Source organism: Ogataea polymorpha (genome assembly GCF_001664045.1).
Source record: "Ogataea polymorpha strain NCYC 495 leu1.1 chromosome Unknown OGAPOscaffold_2, whole genome shotgun sequence".
Taxonomy (NCBI): domain Eukaryota; kingdom Fungi; phylum Ascomycota; class Pichiomycetes; order Pichiales; family Pichiaceae; genus Ogataea; species Ogataea polymorpha.
Genome location: NW_017264699.1, coordinates 535,323 through 560,030, shown reverse-complemented (window position 1 = coordinate 560,030; position 24,708 = coordinate 535,323). Strand labels below are relative to the sequence as shown.

The following is a 24,708-nucleotide window of genomic DNA, read 5'->3' as shown; positions in this document are numbered from 1 at the left end:
GAGACTTCTCACACCTAGGAAAGAACCCAACCTCGAAGCAATCGCAGGTTTCCCGATGACCTTGAAAAAACTGATGGAATCTGATTTCAAGTCATTTGAAGAGCTCAAGATCACCCCAATATTTGTGTTCCCGGGTCTGAGAACTGTGGACCAGTTCGATTACATCAAGGAACCTGAACTCCTACAGCACGAGAAGAACTTCAAAAAAATATGGGACGAAAAAGTCGCAAGAGAGCATTACAATGAGAGTTTTAGGGACTCCAACACTCCATTGGCTTTGAGACCAATCATGGATGACTTTATGCAAATCTTGGAGTCCAAGGGCGTTGACTATATCGTCGCTCCCTATTTTGCATGGATTGAGCTTCAGTATCTGCTGGCAGAGAACTTGATACACTGTATATTTGGGTCAACAGACGGACTCCTTATTGAAGGTGTAGAGAAGTTCATATTCAGCATGGAATTCGAGAGCAAACAGTTCAAGTGTCTTGAAAAGTCCAGTGTACTTCGAAAACTCAACCTCAGTCCGAAACAATTCAAAGATCTTTCTATGTGCGTTGGTAATGGCTTCCAACCTTACAACATCAACATTTTCCCTCATATCCCATCCTCTCCAACCTTCCCGTCTCTCCACGAATTTATCCTTAATGGTGGCTCGATTTACAATTCCCTTCTTGCATTACCTAATGGGGGAAGATACATGGAAATCTATCAGAAAGGATGCGCTTCTCTTGATTACACCCCTGTACTGAAAGTGAATGGAAGAACTGAACTGTTGCAGATGGATAGTAACGCGTCTTTCTTGTCTTCTGTGGCACCTAGTCCCCAGGCTCTCAATTCTTCCAACACATCCACGGAAACAACACCATCGGAACCTTTGAAACGAATCCCTGACGACTTGCACGAGGTGATTGGCCAAAGACTACCAGATGAGCTGTTTTTCTACCAATCGATAGGTCTCACGGCCTTTGAACTTTGTGAGACTTTGATCCATGGAACACAAATTGAAAGATTACCTTTAGACATGTCGGTGACACCTTTATACCAAAAACTTGTTTGCGATGAGGAGTCTTTAGAGATACGAGGCAAAACGCTTAATCTGTTTGCAAATTCACTCAACAGATACTACCAGTTTAAAAAATTGCGCCTAGAAACCGTTTTCAATGGTCGTCAGGAGTATGAACTTGTCCAAAGAATGACTCCTCCTCTTTATCTAAAAGTGAAACCGCTTCTTGTTAGACACAACACTGCCAGATCATTCCAATTAGCAGCTTTTCTCTCTGGAGTGAGCGACGAGTTTTTGGAAGATACCGTGGTTCCAAAAGCAGACGAAGAGGGCACCAGAATTTCCACCAGCTACGAAGTCATCTCGACAGGCCTCCTTAGAACGTTGTACGTCTATGGGTTTTTATCGGAGAATGATTTCATGTTGACTGAGTGGGGAAAGCTTTTACCTCAACTTTCTAAGTCAGTCAACGTGGAAACGCTCTTTTTGCTGCTTATTTTCTTTAAGCGCTTTTCTGAGTTGAAGGCTGATGATATCATACTGCCAAACGATTTTAAGACAGACAATAAGCAGTACAAAAACGCCGCAATTTTCATATCGAAAGTTCTTTCTCTTCAACCGATGTCAAATTTCAATCCTGTCAACTATGTCTATAAAGTCCACAGACCTTTACTCCAGTTCAGATCGGTGATGGATAAACTGAAATCATATACAAAGGATCTTCTAATTTCGAACATCATCGCTTTGGAATTGCTAAACCACGATGACTTGGACAAATTCCAACGAGACAATAAATCTTGGAGAAAGCTCACGACGGAGATTCCGTTCAAAAAGTCGCTTCCTAATGTTCTTTTGGGAATCGTGGCACAGGAATTCTTAGAAACATACCTTGCTGATCTGGACGCTGAGAAAGCATCTGCTTCCGTAGATGAATCGTTATTGAAAGCCGTCAATGAAAAGCCATCAGCAGAGTTTTTGAACGGCTTAAAGTTTGTGAAGCAAGTGATTGCTCTGGTTCGCACTTTACTACAGAACAAACTGATTAAAGTGGACGACTCATTCACCGCCATGATTGACGGAAGCGAGGAACTTATTACAAAAATCGAATCCAACTACCCAACTAATTCAATTCAGTTGAAATAAATCTAAACATTGGTCCATAAGCTCACAAATCAGTTCAAGCTGCTTCTGAGCTTCTTTCCAGTCTCCCACATCAATCGCATCCCGAACACCAGGGAAGGAGTCATATATGAATGACATTTCTTTTGTTTCAGGAACTCTAAATTCAGTCCCAAATAGAACATTCTTATGCCATGGTCGACCATATATGCCGTTAGATGATTGCAGTATTTTTTCTAGAAGTACAAGCTTTGCATTCCAGTCCCACCTGTTGACAGCCAAGAGATTTGGCTCTGAGCCCGAGTCAGCGTTAACAATTTCAGTCCAGGTCTTGATAAATGATTGCTGTTCCCTGGCAATACTTTTGAGTTTTATCAAGGAAGTGTCAAATCTTGTGAAATCCAATTTCGCGTCCTTATCCTTGAACTCCACGTAAGAACGCAAATCCTTCATATTCCTGTTAATCGCAGAGACCATGTTGAATATATCGTAGGGAATAATTGGCTTGTCAGTCAACTGTAAGATGATTTTCGCCACTAATCGAGTCAGCGCTTTGTGATATTGCATTTCCCTGTCGATCTTCTGCTTCTTGAAATTGTCGAATGTGTCCAAACAGCTGTTTTTGGGGTAGCCTTTTCCCTTGAATCGAAATTCTGCGGCAGGCATCCCAAAGTGTGAAATGAACGGCTGGTAATTCTTTGTATTATCTCTCATGGATAAAAAGGCTTTATCCCAAACTTCAGCAAGTGATTTATTTGTGGCTGGATCTTCCACCAAGCTCAAGGAATTTTCAATCAAAGAATGCAAAATCGGATCTGCCGCGATCTCTAGCTTGGAGCCAGACACAGCATCACTCAAGTCGATGTAAGTGTATCCTTGGCGATTGAAGAAGTCACTTTTACTCTGAGCGAAGTAGGTAGAACCAGCCATATTGTAGTCAGTTCCCGAAAACGAAACAAAATAGATTGATCTGAGGGGTTTCCATTTCATTGCACGCATCATGTTGGAGAACAAATAAATGAGCTCCAGGAGAACTGCAGTACCCGTGCTGTCAACAGCTCCATATCCCGGGGAATCCCTTGCTGCCCCAATGACAATTGCAAGATTGTTTTGCTCGGATCCCGTTATCCGTCCAGCAACGTTCCAAACCTCCTTGTTCATTCTTTCTGCCACTTCGTTCGACATATCAATAATGAACTCGTCACTTCCAGTCCAAATTTCAACTTTTTCATTACCGAAATCCAGGGTCCATTCGTCCACTCTCTCCCCATGTCCCTTCAAAGGGATCATGATGTTCTTAACGCTTTCCCACGAGACGGGGATACTTGGAATACGTGGAGTGCAGTTGTTGGAATTCCACATGATGTTCAAATCAAAATAGTCTGGGACCCGATCGAGAACTCCTCCACCAGGACTCACCATATTTCCGGTATAATAATCTGGTAATGCGACAGGTTCTTTTTGTATAGAACGCATGTTATAAGCAGAGCCTGATTTCGGATCGCTCAAGAAAAGGACTCCAGAAGCCCCTTGCTCATGTGCGTAATACAATTTTTTTGATTCCATCAAGAGCCCTCCATATTTTATCACCACCACTGAGCCCTGGAGATTCACACCTTTCTCCCTCAGCAATTTATAATCCTCTAACGTGCCATAGTTGGCGTAGACCACACGACCCTTGGCGGAACCTCTTTTTGATCCCGGATTAAATGCCATCTGTTGCAATTCAATGTTATTTTCATTGTCGTCTTGGCCGGTCAATTTTTCGATCAGGTCACAATCGTGTAGTAATTTATCTCCGTGGTAAAGCTTAGCATGCACTTTTTCAGGATAGTTGACATATGCAGTGAATTTTGAGTTTCCATCCAATTGTAGCGCGGAGTCGGAAACAATATCCTCAATATATCGAGCGAGAGCGAGATCACCAGCAGTGCCGGCCATGTGTGGCATGGAGGATAGGTACTCCAGATTTTCTTCAATTCTGCTAACGTCCACGTGGGAGTCAATGTAGGAATGGAGCTTCTGTACATCATAGAAATCTCCGTACAATGACCCAGTAGCCTCAGGATATAAGCCAGACATCGATATAACATAAATGAGCGCGGCAATAAATAGCACATATAGGAGTCTTTTAATGATAAGAGGATTGCCGACTTTAGATATGTAGCTTTCGGTTTTGGTGCTGATGAATCGATAAAGCTCATAAACCGGGTCTAAGGCGTTGTTTATGGGACGGAAAAATCGTTTGTTGAAACTCTTTGCGAAATCTCCAGCATTGTGGAACAGCTCACGCGGGCTCATTCTTGGTCTCTGTGCCGGTTCATCTATATCAAATTGTTCATAGGGTATAAACTCTCCGGATGCGTCCTCCAGGGTATCATAAGCCGGTGGCTCCTCGTCAGGCGCATTTGGAATCTCCAGGTATTCTCCCTGGTTGGTCATCAAGTTATCTCTAGGAATTGATCGCCTCTGAAAAACAAATATTCTGATAAATCTTATTGCACTGCCGACAAAAAAAGTTGACTTATTGTCACCATGAAGAGTTACAACATCGCGTAAGTAGCCCTCTCTTGAACCCTAACAGTCCAGAATGATTTCAGATTTCTTCTATCCACAGCCGGGAGGCATGGAACTTCATATATACCACCTCTCGCAAAAGCTCATAGCCAGGGGACATTCTGTTGTGGTAATCACCCACGCATATGACGACAGAACAGGGGTTCGAATGTTGACTAATGGCCTTAAGATTTACTATGTCCCATTTTTTATCATATACCGGCAAACAACTTTCCCAACGGTGTTTTCGTTATTTCCCATACTTCGTCAAATCCTGATCCGCGAGAGAATTGATATAGTTCATGGTCATGGTACCTTCAGCTCCATGTGTCACGAGGCAATCTTGCACGCCAACACTATGGGGATCAAAACGGTGTTTACAGATCATTCGCTGTTTGGATTTGCAGACGTGGGCTCCATCCTGGGCAACAAACTGCTAAAATTCACACTCACCAACATAGGTCATGTGATATGTGTCAGCCATACGTGCAAGGAAAACACCGTTCTGAGAGCCAGCTTAGATCCCTCTTCAGTTTCTGTGATTCCAAATGCTGTTATTGCTGATGACTTCAAGCCTGCAGAGGTCAAACCGTCATTGAATAAGATCACTGTTGTCGTGATCTCACGATTATTCCAAAACAAGGGAGCAGACCTTCTCACCGCAATTATACCCCGGTTATGCTCCAGTAGGCCTGACATACACTTCCTGATTGCTGGCGATGGCCCGAAGTTTATCGACTTAGAGCAAATGAGGGAAAAACATCAATTACAAGATAGAGTCGAACTAATAGGAAGCATACGACATCAACAGGTTCGGGATGTGATGGTCCAGGGACATATATATTTGCACCCGTCTTTGACGGAGGCCTTTGGAACTGTTCTGGTTGAGGCTGCCTCTTGTGGTTTACTAGTGGTAACAACCAAAGTTGGAGGCATTCCCGAGGTTCTGCCGAATAAAATGACTGTTTTCGCTGATCCGGATGAGGAGTCACTGGTTGATGCTGTGAATCTGGCAGTGAGAAAGCTTAAAGAAAACAAAATTGATACAAGCAGCTTTCACGAGGAAGTCAAGAAAATGTACGATTGGGGCGATATCGCCAAGAGAACAGAAAAGGTGTACAACATGGTTTCTGAAACAGAGGCTCCCTCGCTTGTGGATGTTCTAATCAAATACTACAATTGTGGGCCATGGGCTGGCTTACTATTCATATTGTGTGTGGTCGTCGATTTATTTATTCTCGAGTTTTTAAACTGGTGGTGGCCCGAGAGTGAGATAGACAAGGTGAAGAAATGGCCACGGAAAAAAGTCCAGACAGGCAAATGAGCGCATTTTCATCCCATCAAGATGTTGAGCATTTTGGTGTAGCCATTTAATGTATTTGAGTTATTCTCTGTGATTCTTGGGATCTGAAAGTGCTTAATGGTGGCAGATAGCTCATCAGTGCTCACCAACTTCTCGATTTTGGTACCAAGATCCCACTTAATTGGACTAAGGTCAGGTAAAAGGTCACAGGAAAACTTTAGGTCACAGTTTTGGATAGTCTTGGAAGTATCAAGCTTGGTTACCAGAGTCCTTAGACTTGAAATTTCATTTATGAGTTCCATTTTATCCAGTCGCATGAACTCTTCGTAGACTCCTCGAGTTTTATCGTCTCCGTAGAGTTGCAACTTGTTGGTTGCTTCATCAAGCTGTTTCAATATTACCTTGTACTTTTCCTGTGCTCCCATGTACTCTTTATTTAGTTTTTGATTCTCTAACTGTAATTCTTCAAAAGACTTGGATAACTGTATCAATTGCAATTCCTCTGTTTGGTGCTTGCTCAGCTTTGCTTGAAGAACAGAGATCTTCATTTGAAGTTCTTCAATAATTTGGGCTTCTTTTGGAATCGCTGTATCATTTTGGATTTCTCTGTGTGCGCTGAACCAACTTGTGGATGCTGGAATTCCAACGATTTCAAATTCAGGGAGCGATAGCTTAGCTGGAGATATTCTAATCAGCTCTCCAAACACAGTAATCTGCTCCCCAGTCCTTAGTCTTTCATCTAGATCGCAAAGCGCAGCAAAGAGATCGTCTATACTTTCAAATTGAATGTTAGGCCCATTTATCAGCCCTTGCCCGTTTTTCTCCAGGGTTTCGAGTGCATGGATATGACCGTCGAGCTGCCCCATCCAATCATCAATAGCAGCTTTCACTTTGCTAAATCCATACCTTGTACCGTTCAGTGATAATCCGTCCTGTAGAAGACCACTTAAAAGAAGGGAGTATTCAAGTTTATGAACGGCCATAAGAACTTGTTTGGTGACTTCCTCCCTGTTCTTAACAAAACCTTCAAATGGAAATATGAGATCTTCGTGATACTCGTCTGCTTCAAGCATTTTATCAAATCTTTCCAAAAATCCAGAAACTTGTTGCACAAGAATAGAAGGCACCTCTCGGTGATATTCGCAAGTTTTTATTATACAGCCAGCTTGTAAGGCAAGACGGCCTAATGAAAAGGCTCCTCGAAGACATTGTGATTGGTGGAAATAATCATCGATACTTGCAACCTCTCCTAGTTGACTAATATGGTAGTCTTCAAATTGGTGGCACAAAACTTTAAATCTCACAAGCTGGGCCATCTGCTGTAGATTCTCTGAGCCTCCTTCAGATCTTGAAAGAAAATTCGAATACTCCTCCAAAGCCAAGTGTTCTGCTTTATGTAAAACCTGCTCTATTTCCAACTGGTGTTTTAGTTTCAGTATTTGAGAGTCGTGGTGCTTCAATTGAGAAAGAAGCTTTTCAGTCGACTCGCTTGAAACACCCGACTTTTCTGGTTGCGAATGCTTCTGCTGAAGTAGCTGATTAAGATTTGCAACATTCGTCTCAAGAGCTTTGACGTGAGCTTGTTCTTGCTCCAACTTTTCACGTGCCTGCTTTATTTCAGCCCGCAATTCATTTTCGATCTCTAAATGGCTTTGCTCCAAATCTTTATCAAGTTCCAAAAGGCTTTCCAGCTCTTTTATCGCGACCTTACATTTTGAGAGTTCGTCTGTCAAGTCAGCGTTCTGAACCATTAGCGAGTCAATCATTACCTCCGCGTCAGCTAGAGAGAGTACTTTGCTTTGGAGCTGGTCGTTAGATTGTTTTAGCTGGGTGAGTTCCTTAACATAATGCTCTATTTGGCCGCTGTCAACATCTCCACGTCTCAATGAGTTGTCTGAGATCTCTTTTGTCTTGTCCTGCAAGGCTGCTAGCTGGTCAGAAAGTGCCATTTTTTCCATGATCTCTCGCTCTAATGATTCCTCTAAGGAGACCACCGTACTTTTTGATGATTCCAATTGACGTGAAAGATCGCTTATATCCGAACGAAGTTTCAACAACTTATCTTCTAGGGATCTGATGATTGCCTTCAGGCGACTGTCACTCGAGTCGGGAGACTGCAACATCGCAGGACGAACAAAGACACCATGCTTATCTCGTGCCTGGAAGTACCTCACGCCGGCAACAGAACCATCATTCTTTCCAGCAGGTTGGTCAAGTTCAACTCCAATCCACTCACCTGGTTGGAATTGGGTCGGGCCGATATATTTAATAGTTCCTCCCACACCATTCAGCACCACTCTATCATTGATATTGTGCATACAAGAAAATCAAGCGATCGCGTATTTTTTTTTAAAATTAAAAACAACTACCTAAATCATCATGTCGTCTCTGAAAAGCGGAAGACAGATGAAAGTTGAGCTTCTCAATGAGCAAAAACAAGAGATCAGGGAGGCCGTAAGTATGGCAACAAGAGACCTAACCTTAGTTTACTCTTTTTGACATGAATGGTGATGGATACCTCGACTACCACGAACTTAAGGTGGCCTTGAGAGCATTAGGATTCGACATGTCCAAGAGAGAGGTTCTCAACATAATAGACGAATACGATACAGACAACCGCAAGCTGATCAACTACGAAGATTTTTTCCAATACGTGGGGAATAAGATCATTGAGCGCGATCCGATAGACGAGATCCGCCGCGCGTTCAGATTATTTGACGACGATGAGACAGGAAAAATTAGTCTTCGAAATCTCAGGCGCGTTGCCAAGGAATTGGGTGAAAATCTGACAGACGACGAACTTCGGGCGATGATTGATGAATTTGATCTGGATGAGGATGGAGAAATCAACGAGGAGGAGTTCATTAATATATGTACCGAGAACTAAAATGTATTACTAGCTAAACGAGCTTCTTAATATGGTTGGTTATCAGTAAACCTGAAAGTGTTGTTAACCGTTCCCATTTATTTTCACAGCCCTAAAATTTGGCGCGTCGCCAAATAAAGGATACAGAAACACCCTAGACTTTTTATCGACCTTAGTATGGAGGACGTTGAGAAGATCGAGCAAACCGAGGCCATTGAGAGAACATTGATTGTTGATCAAGAGAGCAGGCGCCCTGGCACGTCTAATGTGGAGCACATTCTTGCAGCAGTAACTTGCACCCTCCCCATTGCGGTTACCTTATATCTGGGCTGGAAAGATAAGAAGTTCATGTTAACGGAGCTTTCCAGACAAGAGCTGATAACAAGGCTATCGCTGTACAAATCAAAACCACCAACCATGATCTTCATCAATTTTCTAATCTCCTTAGTGGGTGTAGAGAATATCCTTGGAATAAGGTCTTCCCAATTTGTCACTTTTGCATCATTTTACTTGGTGGCCATCTGGTCACAGGCGTCAATGGTGATTGTGCAGATAGTTGGAATAGTCAATGAAATGCATCTAGAAAGAGAGTATTTTTGGTCTATGACGCTTTTGACCATCGTTTTCATACTCATCGCGCTGGGGTCATTGTTTAGTCTCTACAGGGCACAGTTGACAATGATGAACGATGCACAAACTGGATTCACGCTTATGAGCTCGTTTCAGGCATGGCTCACGGCTTTTGGATGTCTTTTCGAATTGTGCCATTATTCGACAATCAATTTCAACAATATGGTGAATTACTATTCTTTTCTCATCAACAGTCTTTCCGAGCAGCGAATGCTAATTCTGCTTGTCATCATCCACGTTTGCGCAATAATCATAGTCGGAGCTGTGCTCCTTACAAACTTTTTATGCTGTCTCGTATTTGAGAGCGAAACTAAACCTTGGATTGTAGATCAGCAATCCGCTGCAATGAGAATGATGATTTGTCCGCTGCTTTCCATATCAGTTCTTCATTGCATGCAAAACGAGTGGGCGAATTTGTTCAATTCTTGATAGCTAGTATATGGAATAATTGCACCCGTGCACCTGGAGTGATGGGTTGAAGAGATCCGGTAAACGAAAAAAAAATTACCCAGTGGGGAGATAAGACACCAAGTGTACTTTGAGTTGACAAGAAGCTAATATATTTCGGCGAGTTTAGCGCATATTATCCTACAATTGGAATAGTTCTGTGAATTCAAGTCCAGTTAGAGATACAAACCTCGAGAAAACAAGCTACATTTTCTTAAAACTATGTCTAAAATTGCTCATACCGCGAAGACTGCGTCCACCTTATTGAGGTCCTCTATTGGAAAAAACATTAGAACGGCATCTTCTGGCGCTGGTCCAGCTACCATGACCGTTAGAGACGCTTTGAACAGCGCCATGCAGGAGGAACTGGACAGAGACCCAGATGTGTTTTTGATGGGTGAAGAGGTTGCTCAGTATAACGGTGCCTACAAGATTTCCAGAGGGCTACTTGATAAATTTGGTCCAAAAAGAATCGTGGACACTCCTATTACTGAGATGGGTTTCACCGGTTTGTGTGTTGGTGCTGCATTATCTGGCCTAAAACCAATCTGTGAGTTCATGACCTTCAACTTCGCCATGCAATCCATTGATCAGATCATCAACTCTGCAGCCAAAACGTATTACATGTCTGGTGGTAAACAACCATGTAATATCACTTTTAGAGGTCCAAATGGTGCTGCTGCAGGTGTTGCTGCCCAGCATTCTCAAGATTACTCGGCTTGGTACGGATCTATTCCAGGTTTGAAGGTGATTTCTCCGTTCTCTTCGGAGGACTGCAAGGGTCTTCTCAAAGCAGCTATTAGAGATCCTAACCCAGTTGTCTTCTTGGAGAACGAACTGTTGTACGGTGAGTCTTTCCCAATGTCCGAAGAGGCTGCTTCTCCTGACTTTGTTTTACCAATTGGCAAGGCCAAGATTGAGCTCGAAGGCTCAGACGTTACCATCGTTTCGCATTCTAGAAACCTGGTTTTCTGCCTTGAGGCAGCCAAGGTGGTGAAGGAGAAATACGGTGTTTCCGCAGAAGTGTTGAACCTCAGATCCATCAAACCATTGGACGTTCCAGCTATCATCGAATCCATCAAGAAGACCAATCACGCTATCACCGTTGAGGCCGGATTCCCTGCTTTCGGCGTTGGTTCAGAAATCTGTGCCCAAGTGATGGAATCCGAAGGTTTTGACTACCTAGATGCCCCAATTGAGAGAATCACGGGATGTGAAGTTCCAACCCCATATGCGAAAGAACTGGAAGATTTTGCTTTCCCAGACACTCCAACGGTCGTGAGAGGTATCGAGAAGGTTCTCTCCTTGGGTGAGTTTGCTTAGAGGGGGTAATTGTAGAATTACATAAAAATATATTATATTGACTTCAACTCTATTTTCTGTCCACGCGCGCTTTAACCCTCTCGAGACTTAACTTGACGTCTCCTTTTTGGAAATGGTCCAGATTGTAATACTTTGGAGCCAGCTCTATTAGCCATTCTGGCTTGATCGCAGTGACTGTACGAATGTAGTTCTTTGACGTCAGAACAAATTCGTTATAGATCAACCATTCATCTTGTTGCCCAAGGACGGTCGATGGATGAATCAGCACTTCTTGATTATCTTTCACGGTAATGTAACCTTTGCCCGCACTCTTCTTCTTAGCGACTTGCATGAAAAAGCCAGCAACTAAAGCCTTGCGCAGCCTTAAGTGGTGCTTTGGATTATCGTAATCGGTGTAATTGAGCTCCAAATCGTATTTCTCCATCAACTTTGAAAGCTGCCATCTCACATTTTCGGCAGATTTGAGAGATCGATAAGACAGGAAATTGTTCTTACACCACTTGCTGACGCCAATTTCTTGGGCTTCTTCCGATTTGAAAGCGTTATAAACATTCAAAAGTGTCAAATGATCTCCATAAGGATGAGCAAATACCTTTTTGGCCTCCTCAGCTGCAGCTTTAGCTGACTTTCCTGATGGGCGAACAAAAACAGAAGGGACAGACAACATGGCGACAATCGTCAGGATGTCCTCCGAGCACTTGAACTCGGGAGAACCGATAAGCATAACAGCCAACATCGGATCTAATGGGAATTGAGATGCCAATCGTCCCAGCGCAGTGAGGTCTCCAGCATCATCCAAACATCCCAGATAATTGAGTTCTTCCAAAGCTCTCATCATAGTTTCTGGAGCAGGGGGGTCCATGAAATCAAAATGAACGAGATCATCAATTCCTAGTTTTTTAAGTTCCAACACGGTGGACGACAAGTTGGTTCTCAAAATCTCTGGATAACTCTGCTCTATGAGCTCTTTCTGAAAGGCCTCTTCTGTGTATAAACGGAAACATTTTCCAGGACGCGTACGACCAGCTCTTCCTGCTCTTTGTTGGGCCGAGGCTTTAGAGATGGGTGAAACTAGGAGCGATTCCACCCTTATTCTTGGATTATAAACCTTTTGCTTCGAAAATCCTGGATCAACCACGTATACTATACCATCAATCGTCAAGGAAGTCTCCGCAATATTGGTGGACACAATGACTTTTCTTCCTGGTTTCCCGCCTGGTTTGAATGGTTGTGGGGCAGGTTCAAAGATCTTCTGCTGCTGATGAGGGGGGAGTGAACCATACAGGGGGTAGACAGAAAGCGGCCCACACCCTTCTTCCCTGATCAAATGATCACTCTCTAAAGATATTTTCGAGCATGCATCTTCAATTTCCTCTTCACCTGTCAAAAACAACAGTATGTCTCCTTCATCTTCAGTGGCATGAATTTGCAAGACGGTACGGATAGCAGCATCCAGGTAATCCCTCTGGAATTCAGGAGTGTAATAAATTTCAACGGGATAAGTACGACCAGGAACTGCTAGCAATGGAGCATCATTGAAGTAGCTCTGGAACTTCTCCGCATCCAGGGTGGCGGACATAATAATTATTTTTAGATCTGGCCTTCTGACACTGACCTGTTTCAAAAGGCCCATGAGAATATCAGTTGCAAGCGTACGTTCATGCGCTTCATCCAAAATTATGCATCCATATCTTTTCAAATCGTGATCCTCCATCGCCTCTCTAAGAAGCATACCATCGGTCATGTACTTCAGGATTGTCTTCTTCGATGTTTTGTTTTCGAATCTGATGCTGTAACCAACTTCTTCTCCTAGAGTCACATCCATTTCATCCGCCACTCTGGCCGCCACCGACATAGCTGCAACTCTTCTAGGTTGCGTACAAGCAACTTGCGTGCCTCTCAAATGAGGCATCTCATCATAAAGCACAAATTGAGGTATCTGTGTGGTTTTACCGGAACCTGTCTCACCAACAAAAACCATGATCTGAGTTTTATGAAAAATCTTCAAAAACTCGTCTCTTTGAGCGTGAACCGGTAATTCTCGACGAACTTTCAAGATGTCAAAGTATTTTTGCGAAAAAGGTTTACCTGTGAACGGATTCTTCTCACCATCTTCAAGCTTCTTGGCAAATTTAGCTGTAGTCTTGTTACGTTTAGAAATGTCAAATTCACCTCCATTATAAATTTCAAGCTCTTCTTGTTCTCTCATATGAGGATGACTAGCAAGTTCGTGCTCTGCTTTTTCTGCCGCTATCTGAGGAATGGATGTCTCAGTTGTCCTAGAGCGCTTTTTAGGTCTTGATGATTCCCCCATTGTCTTAAAATAAAAAAATAATTTTTTTTTGTTTTCAAAATTTCAAGCAAATGTAAACGTAAAAAGTTTAATTTGAGCTGGTGGAAAGATAGACCAGACCGTGATTTAATTTCATGTCTTCCAAATTTTTGTACCAGACATACACACTTGCCAATGGTAGTAGTAAAGTTGTCAAGGAAAGTGCTCGTGTGGTTGTTGCCAATTGCTCACTACTTTCGAACTTTCTAGGTAATGACAAACTATATGCCGATGCCCGGGCCATGTCGCAGAAGGCCAAAAAGCAACCCCTAGATGAAGATAATCAGCAATTCGAGGAATATGACATGTTCCAAGCAGCTCGCGAGAAATCGAAGAGTGTCAAGCAGGCTGAAAAGAAACAAAATGATATTTTAACAAACAGCAAGAGGCCTAAAAACCGAAAAAGTGACATCTCCAATAAAAGAGAATTTGGTACCACTAGGGTTTTGAATGATGAAGATAGCTCCAAAGCCAAACCAAAGGTCATCGGCGAGGCTGAAAAGGCAGATTTCGAAATGTCACAGTCATCAGTGCCATCTTCAAGAATCAGCCGTCTATTTCATTACGGAACATTGGCTGCGGGAGTTGGACTCGACATCCTACGACAGAGTGCCGAGAGTTATGCGAAAGGTCAAGATCCAAAGCCTGTTGGATCTATGATTATGTCTCCCCGGAACATTGAGCGAATTGCTCGCAAATTTAGTCGAATGCGCGGTGCTGCGCTGAAAATCGGACAGATGCTCTCTTTCCAAGACGCATCGGTGCTGCCTCCCGAAATTCAGCAAATACTCCTTCGTGTTCAAAATAGCGCTCATTATATGCCGTCGGGACAACTAGAGAAAGTAATCTCTTTCGAGCTTGGCGAAGGCTGGAGAAGCCGGTATTTCGCTTCTTTTAACGATGTACCTATCGCAGCAGCTTCCATAGGACAAGTTCACCAGGCAATTACTAAGGACACCCATGAAAGGGTTGTGGTCAAAGTTCAATACCCTGGAGTGGCGGACAGCATAGATTCTGACCTTGATAATATTTTGACTCTTTTAACAGCATCCAGGCTGCTTCCGCCGGGACTGTTTCTCGACAAAAGTGTGGCCAACGCAAGGGTCGAGCTGAAGTGGGAATGTGATTATCTTCGAGAGGCTCAGAATATTGCTCGTTTTGGCGATTTGTTGAAAGATGACCCTGTTTTTGTGGTTCCCAAAGTGTATCATGAACTAAGTGACGAGCATGTTTTAACGATGGAAGAAATGAGAGGTACCGAGATTATGAAGAAGGAATGGCCTCAGAAGACGAAAAACTGGATCTCATCAAATATAATGAGACTGACGCTCACAGAAATAGCCAAATTCAGATTCATGCAAACAGATCCCAACTGGGCCAACTTTCTCTACAACGAAGAGACTAACAAGATCGAGCTTTTAGATTTTGGTGCATGCAGAGATTTCAATAAGGATTTCATTACCACGTATCTCAACTGTTTGCGCGCGTCCGTGAAGAAAGACTATGATAGAGTCCAAAAATACTCCAAAGACATGGGATTTCTCACCGGTTTGGAAACTGACAGCATGACACAGGCCCATGTTGAGTCAATTATAGCGCTAGGCGAGCCATTTTCTCCGTTGGACAACAAAGGTTCTGAGTATGATTTTACCAATCAAACAGTGACCGATCGCGTTCGCGGAAATATCAAGTTAATGTTGAATGAACGTCTTACACCACCTCCAGAAGAGACGTACAGTTTGCACAGAAAGCTCAGCGGTGCTTACCTTCTTTGCGCAAGGATGAAAGCCGTTGTTCCATGCGAGAAGATTTTCGAGGAGATTGTTGGTGTAGAATACGAGTGACTGTATATAGCGAATACGCATCTACATGCAAGATAACTACAAATTCCAACTAACCCACAAGACAGTTTAAGGGCTGTGTAAAAATATTTTGCCACGATAAGATTCAACGTTCCTTGGAAGAGATGTCTATTGGGTATTCCGACCCGACATTCGGAGAGTCAGCAGCCTTTCTTCCGATGGACAGAGCAGTGGGTGGCCAAGCGCGGCCATCATTGAGACATAACTCGTCACTGTCGAGGGCCAATATTCACCGTCGAAGTTCAATTATTATGGCTGACACGGGCCAGAAGATACAGCGATCGTATTCATTCTGGGACCAGACACAGGATGAGATTGAGCTGGAAAGTCAAATAGAGAATAGCAGGCCGAAATCAGAAGATAGCAATCAAGGGGTTCAGGGTAGAGTTAAAAGCATGATTTATTCTGACACTTGCAAAGGAGTGCTAAAGGGAGCTTTAGCCTATTTCGTTGCGTCGTGGGCTGTCTACTCGACTACACTGTCAAGTATATTGGGAAATGCCGATTCGAAGCATTTGATTTGCACAATTGTCGTTTATTTCCATCCAACAAGAACAAAAGGGTCTATGATTCAGTCTTTGATTTTCGTGATCTTGGCCCTTTCGTTTGCTTTTTCCATCTCGGTGACACTAATGAGCATTTCAGCCAAGTCATACAACATGGAAAGCCCTGAGCTCGGTTATGGTATTGATCTTGTATTCAGCTGTGCTGCTCTTGGCTTGATATCGCTAACAAAACAGTGGGTCAGTAAGCCCACATTCAACACCGCATGTTCGTTGAGTGCCATAGTGATCATTTCATGCGTCATCAAGGAAGGTAGCCAAGATGGTAGCGTTGTGCCATGGACAAAAATTGGGTCAATATTCAGAATTGTTCTAGCAGGATGTATCGTTTCAGCATTGACATGTTATCTGTTGTGGCCAACGTCTGCTGAGGTGAAACTAAAACAACAGCTGAAACAGAATGCAGATTTACAATCCCGTCTCCTTAAAATTGTATCAAGGTCCTTTTTAGGGTACGATCATATAGAATCGACGGAGACAAGCGTACTAGTTGAGAAGGTGAAGTCGAACCTCAAAAACCTGAAGAAATACCTAGAAGAAGCCAAGTTTGAACTATATGTGAAAGGAAAGGAAAAAGAATATCACTTGCTCGAAGATCTAGTAGAGTGCTGTGGAAAGCTTTGGATGACCATGGCTGGAATGAGAATGTCGGTCGAGTTCAAGTACGAGCTCCTTGACTCCGGTAATCATGCTCAAACAGAGACTACATCCTTGCGCAGCTACTACAGTGAACAGTTTGACGGGAACACGTCTAATGAGAGCGATTTTGAAGATGATGAAGCGGTTGCAATAAATTCCAAAGACCTATTTGACTTATTTGTCTACTATCTGGGACCATCTATCAAAAGTTTCTCGTATACTGTTAGACAGATCCTAAGCGGTGTTCCATTTAATTCAGAAAACGAAATAGAACCGGCCGTTGAACAGTACTCAAAAAGCTTGTCTTTGGCAAAGGACTTGTACAGCGAGAACCAACTCAAGGCCCTCAAGAAATTATACGAGCAAGACCTCTTCAAAACCGAGACGGACTTTGATTCCAAAGTTGATCAAGAAGAAGTGGCCGCATCGTGCGGAAACTTTTCTTTTCTGCTGTTGGAATTCTCGTCGGAGCTTTTTGAGTACTTGCGAATTTTGCAGGAGCTGAAGGCCGTGTCTACTCACAATGACACAAAAACCTTTGAGTTTCTCAAGTTTTGGAAACGTTCATTTCCTCTGTCGTCCACTACTCCACGAAGAAGTACCATCAATGATATGGTTTCACGAATTCAAGGGATCAATGACGATTACAGTGCGAAAATGTCCTTGAATTATAGAGTTTGGAGAATAGTCAAAATCCTGAGAAGTGTGGACGTACAATTTGGACTGAGAGTGGGTATTGGCTCGCTATTTATAGCTATATTTGCATACATTGACAAGACGAAAGATTTCTTTGATGACTGGCGAGGCGAGTGGGCTCTGGTGACATTCTGCATTATAATGAATAAGTCAGTTGGAGGTACCACCATGACAATCAAGTGGAGGTTTTTGGGAACATTTTTAGGGGCGTTTACCGCCTATTGTGTTTGGGTTTTACTATACCCTAATGCACTACTAATGGCAGTTGTGGGATTTCTATTTTCGATTGGCTGTTTCTACATCATCATCAACTGGGAAGCAAATAATGCATTCGGTAGGTTCATTCTTCTCACCTACAATTTAACTGTGCTGTATTCGTGGACAATGGCCAATAAGGTGATAGATAATGTGCCCGACTATGATGATGAGGGAGGAGACAACCCGATCATATTTGAAATTGCTATTCACCGTTTTCTGGGTGTTTCATTTGGCGTCATCTGGGCTTTGATCGTGACGATGTCTTTGTTCCCTAATTCTGCACGGAGTAGAATACGCAGAGGACTCTCCATTTTATGGTTGCGCATGGGCATCATTTGGCATAGTGGTCCACTTGCTTACGAGGTCGACGAACACAATGAATACAATCTTATTGGTATAAGGGACAGAAAGACTATTCATATGATCATGTCTGAATTGGAGACGTTACTGAAACAGGCTCCGATGGAGATTAGACTCAAAGGACCATTCCCTATAGGAATTTACGAAAAACTGCTAGTTTCAACCTCTCGGATAATCGACGCTTTTGAGAATCTGAACTCCATCATCGAGATCAATAAAAAGCTTACACCCAGCGAGCACTCGGTGCTGCAAAGTTTAGCAGGTGAGATGTCGGAACTTGAGAACCGCGTGTTCCTTATATTCTACATGTTGGCTTCAGCTATGAAGTTAGGGTTCCCACTCGCAAACAAGCCTGCCTCTACCGAACATTCAAAAGAGCGGATGCTCGCCAAAATGAGCGAGATTCGCAAACGAAGCACCTCAGAAAAACAGGTGTTGTCGGACGAAGATTTTGTTCTACTTTACACGTACAACCTGGTCACAAACTCAATTACCAATGAGTTAGATGTTCTTTTGGGACTCGTGGCAGATTTGTACGGTAGAGTTTCTGAGGAAACACTCGAGTTATGAAGGACTAATTGAGATCGCTGCCATTTTTAATTTACGTGTCGCCAAATAATTTATGTTTTCATTTACGCAAAAATTGTAAACTATTCAATAAAGATTTGGAACATATAGCCACAGTCTATTTAATTAATTCGACTTACAGGCGACGGTACATTTGTCATCACACGTTGACAACAGCAATATAGGGCTTAATTTATAAATAATGGTTAAATCGGCAAATGAAAGAGCCGTGCCTTCCGTTGTTGTGGATCAGGTAGATAGCTCTTACAATGAAGAAGATGACCCAGACTACACATCAAATGGAGCATCAGAAACTTTTGATGAAGAAGAAGGTGATACGGAACTAGAGTCCGAAGTAAGTGACACAAACCCGGGAGATCTTTCTTCTATATCTTCGGATTTTGAGAATATGGATAAGAAACCTATCAAACAGTTCTATCCGGGGCAGGATTCGCAGTACCAAAGCACCGCAGACATACTATTGGAAACTCACAAACGTTTCAAGAACCTCATACACAAACACGAGGTGCCGCGCAAATTATTTCACGTCTCCATCGGATTCATTACACTCTATTTATACACCATCAATGTTCAGACTCCAATGTTGATCAAACCCCTAGTGACGGGATTTCTGTCAGTGCTAACACTGGATCTTTTTCGGTTTAGATCACAAACATTCAACAGACTATACTGCAGTGCAGTCGGCTTTTTGATGAGAGATAAGGAAATCAATACTTACAATGGCACCTTGTGGTATCTACTTGGGTTGTGCCTGGTCTTCCTGACGCAAAAGAAGGATATCGCTGTCATGGCAGTTCTGCTGCTAAGTTGGTCAGACACTGCTGCCTCTACTTTCGGACGCATGTGCGGTCACTTGACACCTAAAATCACTAAGTCTAAATCCCTTGCCGGATCAATTGCAGCATTCATTACAGGTGTCGCATCGTCGTACTTGTTCTACGGATATTTCGTACCAGCATACCCTGAGGTCAACTTTTATTCCGAGTTCGCGTGGGAACCTTCAAAGAGCTATCTGAGCCTGCACACCCTTTCATTTTTATGCGGATTGATTGCATCGGTCAGCGAAGCTCTTACCATATTTAATTGGGACGACAACTTCACCATCCCGGTGTTTTGCAGTGGTTTCTTATGGGCGGTTCTCAAGTTTTCTGCTAGAGACTAACTCTCAGACGTTTTTAAAGTAATAATATACAGCAAATTCTGTATGTGACCAAACTGGGTAAAATAGCGTTTGTGCTAAAGACTATGACGAAATATCGCGCTCCAACAGCCCCAATCGTTGCGGATTTCCTCAAGATGAACAAATTTCTTTCAATGAAACTCATGACCTTACGCATTTGAGAAAGAGTTGATAGCGTTTTGAAGCATACGGAGAATGTCAAAGGAGAATCTATAACCTGATTCTTCGAGTAGCCCCAAACAAACTCATGGGCAGTACTAGCATTAACTCCATCCTTATCAGTGATTACCATTCGTCGGTGATAGTGATTGTTGATGTCCAGAACAAGACTTGAAACTGTTAAAGTTTGATTAGGCCTTCATTCGAGAAACAAGTCATTGCGGTTAGGAAGTACGAAACCTTTGGTTCCTTCTTTTTTTGCTCAAATATCTAGAAATCTGGAATGACCCAGCATACGAGAGACATTCCTTTTCAAGAATCTACGAAGCTTGCACAGTATAGGTTATAATCTGCTTGTTTTTTCCAAAAATGATTCGGAGGTCAGTGCTTATCAGTTTCGGCATTGGCACTGAAGGGCGAGTCAGAGGGACAACTTCAGTCGTATACGGTCACGATTATTATCCTTTCAGCAGAATGAAGAGATTATTTTGGTGCCTTTGTGCCTCAAACTTTGCCTCACTCTGATAATCATTGTCCAAATGATCACAGCTTTAGCCAGGTGTATCAGATTCAGGCGAGATTTTTGCGATGTGGACCCTTGCCCCATGTATTCTATTAGTATTAGTGAGGTACATGCACATGCTCCACGAATTTACGTACATATTAAACAAAAATCATTTGCGAGCAACCTTCAAAAATCGTTAGCCGACTTTCTCAGATCTTGTTCCAAGATTTCATCCAACATGCCAGAAGCGGCAGCAACCAGCCCCAAAAATGGACGGGATGGGTCCAAAACCTTGGAAATGTATTCTGGGTGGTACTGAGTAGCAACGAAAAATGGATGATTCACAAGCTCCAAAATCTCCATTCTCTCCCTCTTTTCATCTTTTCCGACAAATTTCATCCCGTGTTTCTCAATAGCTTCCACCATGGCTGGATTAATTTCGTATCTGTGTCTGTGTCTTTCCAAGACAGATTCTGCACCACCATAGAGCCTTTTGATGATAGAAGAATCAGCCGTGGAATCGAAACACGTTGGTCTAAGGCCCAATCTCATGGTACCTCCCATGTTCTCCTTGTCAATCTCAGGCATATAAACAACAGCTGCTTGTTCATCAGCAATCTCCGGAACAAATTCAGCACTGGTTGCACCTTCGACATGCAAAACATTTCTGATGAACTCAATAACAGCCACTTGCAGTCCAAGACAGACACCCAGATATGGAATATTGTTCTCTCTCGCCCATTTAGCAGCAGCAATCATTCCCTCAACACCTCTAGTACCAAAACCGCCAGGAACCAAAATACCATCAGCTTTACAAACCAGCTGCCACGCAGAATGGAAGTCAGCCTTATTCACCAATTCGGTTTCGGGTTCCAAGTTTGCCGACTCCACCCAGACGATTTCCAGTTTCTTGGAACATCTCATTGCACTGTGCTCGAGCGACTTGATCACAGATAAATACGAGTCATGTAAATTAGTGTACTTTCCGACAATTGCAATGGTGACTTTCTCGTAAGATCTATCGTGCTGTGTTGTCAACGCAACCCAGTTCTTGTATAACTCCTCACCTTTGGCAACCATCAAGGATGGAATGTTCATTTTGTGAAGTTCTAATCTCTTGGTTAGATAGTTGATCATTTTTTGTTCTTTCAAAATGAGCGGAACATGATAGGTGGAGTTCACGTCGTGAATGGCAAGAACTTGCTCAGCACCAACATGGCAGAACATCGCGATCTTGTCGATCGTGGGCTTTTCCAATTTGGAAGAACATCTGCAACCAATCATATCTGGAGAAAGGCCAAGAGATCTCAGATCTTTGATTGCAGCTTGGGTAGGCTTCGTCTTTTGCTCGCCATGAATCACTGGGACAAGTGACACGTGAATTAGCGCAAAGTTTTCATGTCCAACTCTGAACTGGAATTGTCTCAGGGCTTCAACAAAGGGAGCAGACTCAATATCACCAACAGTTCCACCCAATTCAATGATACAGACATCTGGTTCCATTCCAGAGGGGTCAACAGGAATTCTGGCAACACGCTCAATCCAGTCCTGGATGGCATTAGTGATATGAGGAACAACTTGAACAGTTTTACCCAAGTAGTCTCCTTTTCTCTCCTTTTGAATCACAGCAGAGTAAATCTTGCCTGTGGTGATATTGTGGTCTTTAGTGAGAGAAATACCCAGGTATCTTTCATAGTTTCCCAAATCAAGATCCACTTCTCCACCATCGTCCAGAACAAAGCACTCCCCGTGCTCTAGAGGAGACATAGTTCCTGCGTCGATGTTTAGGTATGGGTCAATTTTGATAGAGGTGACTCTTAAGCCAAGAGTTTTGAGCAGCATACCAGTGGAGGATGCTAAAACACCTTTTCCAATACCTGAAATAACTCCACCAGAAACAACGACGTACTTCATGATAATCTTGTGTAGTCTGAACCTTAGGAAGAAAGACTATCAGATGAAACCAAAAAATTTTTAAACATTTTTTTTTCTCTTTCGACGCGACACGGTGCGTCTATCGACTTTACTTATCACTAAATTTGACCCCAGCTATTTTACCGTTATCGTCTTTCAAGATCTGCGCTCTATCTGTCTTCACTAAGACGTTCAAAACCTTTATTAGGACTGTTGGATTCATTCCATAAAATTCTTGCGTTTTTGCCAGGTCACCCTTGCGTAATTCGTACAATGTCAGAACGGTGTTGCTCTGCCCTGTAAGGTCAATCTGAAAGTTAGCATAGTTGACGGAGATACACTTACCCATTCAAAAATTATGTTTGCCCACTCTTCTAATGTGTGCCAATAGACAATGATTCCATGCTTGTGATTTTTAGGATTCACCCATTCAGCTTTCTCTTTGGAAATCATTTCGTTGTAGATTTCCATAATGAAGTCACTTTTTAGGCTTCTGTCAATCTTATTATTCGTGAACAAAGACTGCTTGGTCACTTCTGCGTAGTCGTCATCATCATCTTCGTCCTCTGAATCTACGTGGTCCAGCTTTGAGTCCCCTGACTCCCCGTTCAAGGATAATATCCAGATCTTGTTGTATCTGCAGTAATCTAGTATCAGTTGAATCCACTGAGACTTCTGTGTTTCCAATGTTTGACCATGTACCTGCTTAGTAAAAAATGGAGGAAAATCATATATCGAAGGAAACTTGAACGACATGAGGAATTCACCAAATAAAAAAAATAATCAATTGTGACAAAACTTTTCTTATCAAACTACGCGACATGGCTTCATTGGAAGACGAGCACGCCCAAGTTTACAGACAACTGGTATCAGTGATAGATCAACTGCTAGTGGCAACGAAGAGGGTCAAATTAGAAGAGCTTCCGCAGACGATTGAGAAGGAGTTCGATGAAGCGTTGCAAAAAATGCCAGATCTTCAACTTGCTCTTCTGCACGCAGAAATTCTTAATAAGGATTCAGAGGAGACGGTAAATTCATTTATAGAGAAAATGCTGAATATCAGGCTTCGCATAATAGAACAGCACATGATAACATATCCCATACTGCGCGCTATCCACACAGATTCTGACTCTGATATAGCCAAACTAGCAAAAGAATGCGACACGTCCAATAAGTCTCTTATGGATGAACTGAACAAAACCGATAGTATTCATAGTTTCCTTGATGATACAGTTGCAGACGTGAACAAGAGCCTTGGGGGGCTTCGTGGATTGATACAAAACTATCTGGATCTGGTGGAGGAAAATAAAAACCTCTCTTTTCAAAATAAAATTAGAGAGGAAGAGCAGATTCCGGAACTGGAGCGGTTGAAAGAGAGATACACTCATCTTATAAAAAAGAACCTAGCCTTGAGCAGTTTCAACATCAGTCTCATATCTTCACTTTCCAAATCTGATGTGTACAGTGATTCATATTTGCGCGAGACACTGCTATTTTGTGGTGATTATGATGATTACAAGCTTGAAGAATAGATATTGATCGAAGCATGATCTATGTCTATGTACATTAGAGACCTATATTAACAAAGAGTCTGTTGTTAACAACCTCCCAATTGATACAGTTCCAGAAGTTTTCTAGGTAATCGGCTTTACCGTTGACTCCATAATCCTCGATGTAGGCGTGCTCCCATACATTGCAAGCCAGTAGGGGAACGGTATAGTCTTTAATTTTCCGGCTTAATCTATCCTTGTTGGAAATGAGTTTTTCAAAGTCCTCAATGCTGATTGCGCCATTAAGGTCGGAGGATTGGTTTCTGCTGTACAAGTATGGGGTGCCATCGTTGTTGCAAGAGATAATTTTAACCGTTTTCTCCTGTGTCTCCACAAGAAAAACCCATCCATTTCCAGTTAGTGTATCAGCGGCATACAAGAAGTCATTTCTGAGATTTTCTAGTGAGCCAAAGGCTGAGGAGATGTGTCTTTCGAGACGCGATTTGAGCGCCGGTGGCTCAGTAGAAGTGTCCTGCAGTTGTTCGAAGAACAAGTGGTTATTGTGAGATTGCGAGGCGTAGTGGAACAGTGGGCCTAATTCGGGTTTTTTCGCAGTGGCTAGGGTGATAGCTAGTGGCGTTCTTGTCTCGTGCTCCGTTCCAATGGTTTTGAAAGTGAGATTAGTGGTCAGATACTTCTGGTAGTCTGTCCAGCTTGTTTTGTACTGTTTTGGAGACATCAAGCCCTTGATTCCATCTTGCGACCACTGCTGGTGGTTCTTAAGCCTGGGAACCAGGTGAATTCCCCTCGAAAACACTCTAGACAAATGCATCTCGAAGCTGGCGATGGGGAAGCTTTGAAAAATTTTAGAGCTTGACAAAAGGTAGTGCGGGAAAAGTAAAAACTACAATA

General features: G+C 42.8%; 14 protein-coding genes across 14 annotated transcripts; 8 read left to right on the top strand and 6 right to left on the bottom strand.

Annotated features, from left to right (window-relative positions):
• Window positions 1-1,069: 1,069 nt before the first annotated feature.
• On the bottom strand, window positions 1,070-4,571 carry OGAPODRAFT_15674 (uncharacterized protein). Its single transcript, XM_018353888.1, has one exon. It carries the CDS (start codon window positions 4,565-4,567, stop codon window positions 2,132-2,134), a length of 2,436 nt encoding a protein of 811 aa, XP_018212179.1. The 5' UTR covers window positions 4,568-4,571; the 3' UTR covers window positions 1,070-2,131.
• An 89-nt stretch (window positions 4,572-4,660) lies between these two features.
• Window positions 4,661-7,961, top strand: OGAPODRAFT_81583 (uncharacterized protein; the record flags this gene model as incomplete). Its single annotated transcript, XM_018356540.1, has 2 exons — window positions 4,661-4,680; window positions 4,715-7,961. The coding sequence occupies 2 exons, from the start codon at window positions 4,661-4,663 to the stop codon at window positions 6,003-6,005; spliced, it is 1,311 nt and encodes a 436-aa protein (XP_018212178.1). The 3' UTR covers window positions 6,006-7,961.
• On the bottom strand, window positions 5,748-7,961 carry OGAPODRAFT_15672 (uncharacterized protein). The gene has a single exon (XM_018353887.1). The coding sequence runs from the start codon at window positions 7,931-7,933 to the stop codon at window positions 6,014-6,016; it is 1,920 nt and encodes a 639-aa protein (XP_018212177.1). The 5' UTR covers window positions 7,934-7,961; the 3' UTR covers window positions 5,748-6,013.
• A 405-nt stretch (window positions 7,962-8,366) lies between these two features.
• OGAPODRAFT_85730 (uncharacterized protein) lies at window positions 8,367-9,845 on the top strand (the record flags this gene model as incomplete). The annotated part of the gene is made up of 2 exons (XM_018356812.1): window positions 8,367-8,438; window positions 8,470-9,845. A coding segment is annotated over exon 2 (816 nt), but the record flags the coding sequence as incomplete, so codon positions are not given.
• On the top strand, window positions 8,397-9,845 carry OGAPODRAFT_15671 (uncharacterized protein). The gene is made up of 2 exons (XM_018353886.1): window positions 8,397-8,438; window positions 8,470-9,845. Exon 2 carries the CDS (start codon window positions 8,485-8,487, stop codon window positions 8,869-8,871), a length of 387 nt encoding a protein of 128 aa, XP_018212175.1. The 5' UTR covers window positions 8,397-8,438; window positions 8,470-8,484; the 3' UTR covers window positions 8,872-9,845.
• Window positions 9,846-10,000: 155 nt separating this feature from the next.
• On the top strand, window positions 10,001-11,305 carry OGAPODRAFT_15670 (uncharacterized protein). The gene has a single exon (XM_018353885.1). It carries the CDS (start codon window positions 10,150-10,152, stop codon window positions 11,248-11,250), a length of 1,101 nt encoding a protein of 366 aa, XP_018212174.1. The 5' UTR covers window positions 10,001-10,149; the 3' UTR covers window positions 11,251-11,305.
• Window positions 11,289-13,470, bottom strand: OGAPODRAFT_15669 (RNA helicase in the DEAH-box family). The gene has a single exon (XM_018353884.1). It carries the CDS (start codon window positions 13,457-13,459, stop codon window positions 11,300-11,302), a length of 2,160 nt encoding a protein of 719 aa, XP_018212173.1. The 5' UTR covers window positions 13,460-13,470; the 3' UTR covers window positions 11,289-11,299.
• A 181-nt stretch (window positions 13,471-13,651) lies between these two features.
• OGAPODRAFT_15668 (uncharacterized protein) lies at window positions 13,652-15,473 on the top strand. The gene has a single exon (XM_018353883.1). The coding sequence runs from the start codon at window positions 13,678-13,680 to the stop codon at window positions 15,424-15,426; it is 1,749 nt and encodes a 582-aa protein (XP_018212172.1). The 5' UTR covers window positions 13,652-13,677; the 3' UTR covers window positions 15,427-15,473.
• An 86-nt stretch (window positions 15,474-15,559) lies between these two features.
• OGAPODRAFT_15667 (uncharacterized protein) lies at window positions 15,560-18,621 on the top strand. The gene has a single exon (XM_018353882.1). It carries the CDS (start codon window positions 15,696-15,698, stop codon window positions 18,528-18,530), a length of 2,835 nt encoding a protein of 944 aa, XP_018212171.1. The 5' UTR covers window positions 15,560-15,695; the 3' UTR covers window positions 18,531-18,621.
• Window positions 18,622-18,638: 17 nt separating this feature from the next.
• On the bottom strand, window positions 18,639-22,324 carry OGAPODRAFT_15665 (uncharacterized protein). Its single transcript, XM_018353881.1, has one exon. The coding sequence runs from the start codon at window positions 22,304-22,306 to the stop codon at window positions 20,579-20,581; it is 1,728 nt and encodes a 575-aa protein (XP_018212169.1). The 5' UTR covers window positions 22,307-22,324; the 3' UTR covers window positions 18,639-20,578.
• On the top strand, window positions 18,937-19,710 carry OGAPODRAFT_46610 (uncharacterized protein; the record flags this gene model as incomplete). The annotated part of the gene is made up of 1 exon (XM_018355526.1): window positions 18,937-19,710. One exon carries the CDS (start codon window positions 18,937-18,939, stop codon window positions 19,708-19,710), a length of 774 nt encoding a protein of 257 aa, XP_018212170.1.
• A 91-nt stretch (window positions 22,325-22,415) lies between the features above and the next one.
• Window positions 22,416-23,062, bottom strand: OGAPODRAFT_11717 (uncharacterized protein; the record flags this gene model as incomplete). The annotated part of the gene is made up of 2 exons (XM_018353294.1): window positions 22,416-22,616; window positions 22,652-23,062. 2 exons carry the CDS (start codon window positions 23,060-23,062, stop codon window positions 22,416-22,418), a joined length of 612 nt encoding a protein of 203 aa, XP_018212168.1.
• A 65-nt stretch (window positions 23,063-23,127) lies between these two features.
• On the top strand, window positions 23,128-24,623 carry OGAPODRAFT_92641 (uncharacterized protein; the record flags this gene model as incomplete). The annotated part of the gene is made up of 1 exon (XM_018357196.1): window positions 23,128-24,623. The coding sequence occupies one exon, from the start codon at window positions 23,128-23,130 to the stop codon at window positions 23,836-23,838; it is 711 nt and encodes a 236-aa protein (XP_018212167.1). The 3' UTR covers window positions 23,839-24,623.
• Window positions 23,753-24,623, bottom strand: OGAPODRAFT_15664 (uncharacterized protein). Its single transcript, XM_018353880.1, has one exon. It carries the CDS (start codon window positions 24,533-24,535, stop codon window positions 23,873-23,875), a length of 663 nt encoding a protein of 220 aa, XP_018212166.1. The 5' UTR covers window positions 24,536-24,623; the 3' UTR covers window positions 23,753-23,872.
• Window positions 24,624-24,708: the final 85 nt, after the last annotated feature.

Excerpts from the sequence above, each read along its gene's own strand:
- OGAPODRAFT_15665 (XM_018353881.1), bottom strand. The coding sequence starts at position 22,306 with ATGAAGTACGTCGTTGTTTCTGGTGGAGTTATTTCAGGTATTGGAAAA.
- OGAPODRAFT_15664 (XM_018353880.1), bottom strand. The coding sequence starts at position 24,535 with ATGTCTCCAAAACAGTACAAAACAAGCTGGACAGACTACCAGAAGTAT.
- OGAPODRAFT_15667 (XM_018353882.1), top strand. The coding sequence starts at position 15,696 with ATGGCTGACACGGGCCAGAAGATACAGCGATCGTATTCATTCTGGGAC.
- OGAPODRAFT_15668 (XM_018353883.1), top strand. The coding sequence starts at position 13,678 with ATGTCTTCCAAATTTTTGTACCAGACATACACACTTGCCAATGGTAGT.
- OGAPODRAFT_15672 (XM_018353887.1), bottom strand. The coding sequence starts at position 7,933 with ATGGCACTTTCTGACCAGCTAGCAGCCTTGCAGGACAAGACAAAAGAG.
- OGAPODRAFT_15671 (XM_018353886.1), top strand. The coding sequence starts at position 8,485 with ATGAATGGTGATGGATACCTCGACTACCACGAACTTAAGGTGGCCTTG.
- OGAPODRAFT_15670 (XM_018353885.1), top strand. The coding sequence starts at position 10,150 with ATGTCTAAAATTGCTCATACCGCGAAGACTGCGTCCACCTTATTGAGG.
- OGAPODRAFT_15669 (XM_018353884.1), bottom strand. The coding sequence starts at position 13,459 with ATGAGAGAACAAGAAGAGCTTGAAATTTATAATGGAGGTGAATTTGAC.
- OGAPODRAFT_15674 (XM_018353888.1), bottom strand. The coding sequence starts at position 4,567 with ATGACCAACCAGGGAGAATACCTGGAGATTCCAAATGCGCCTGACGAG.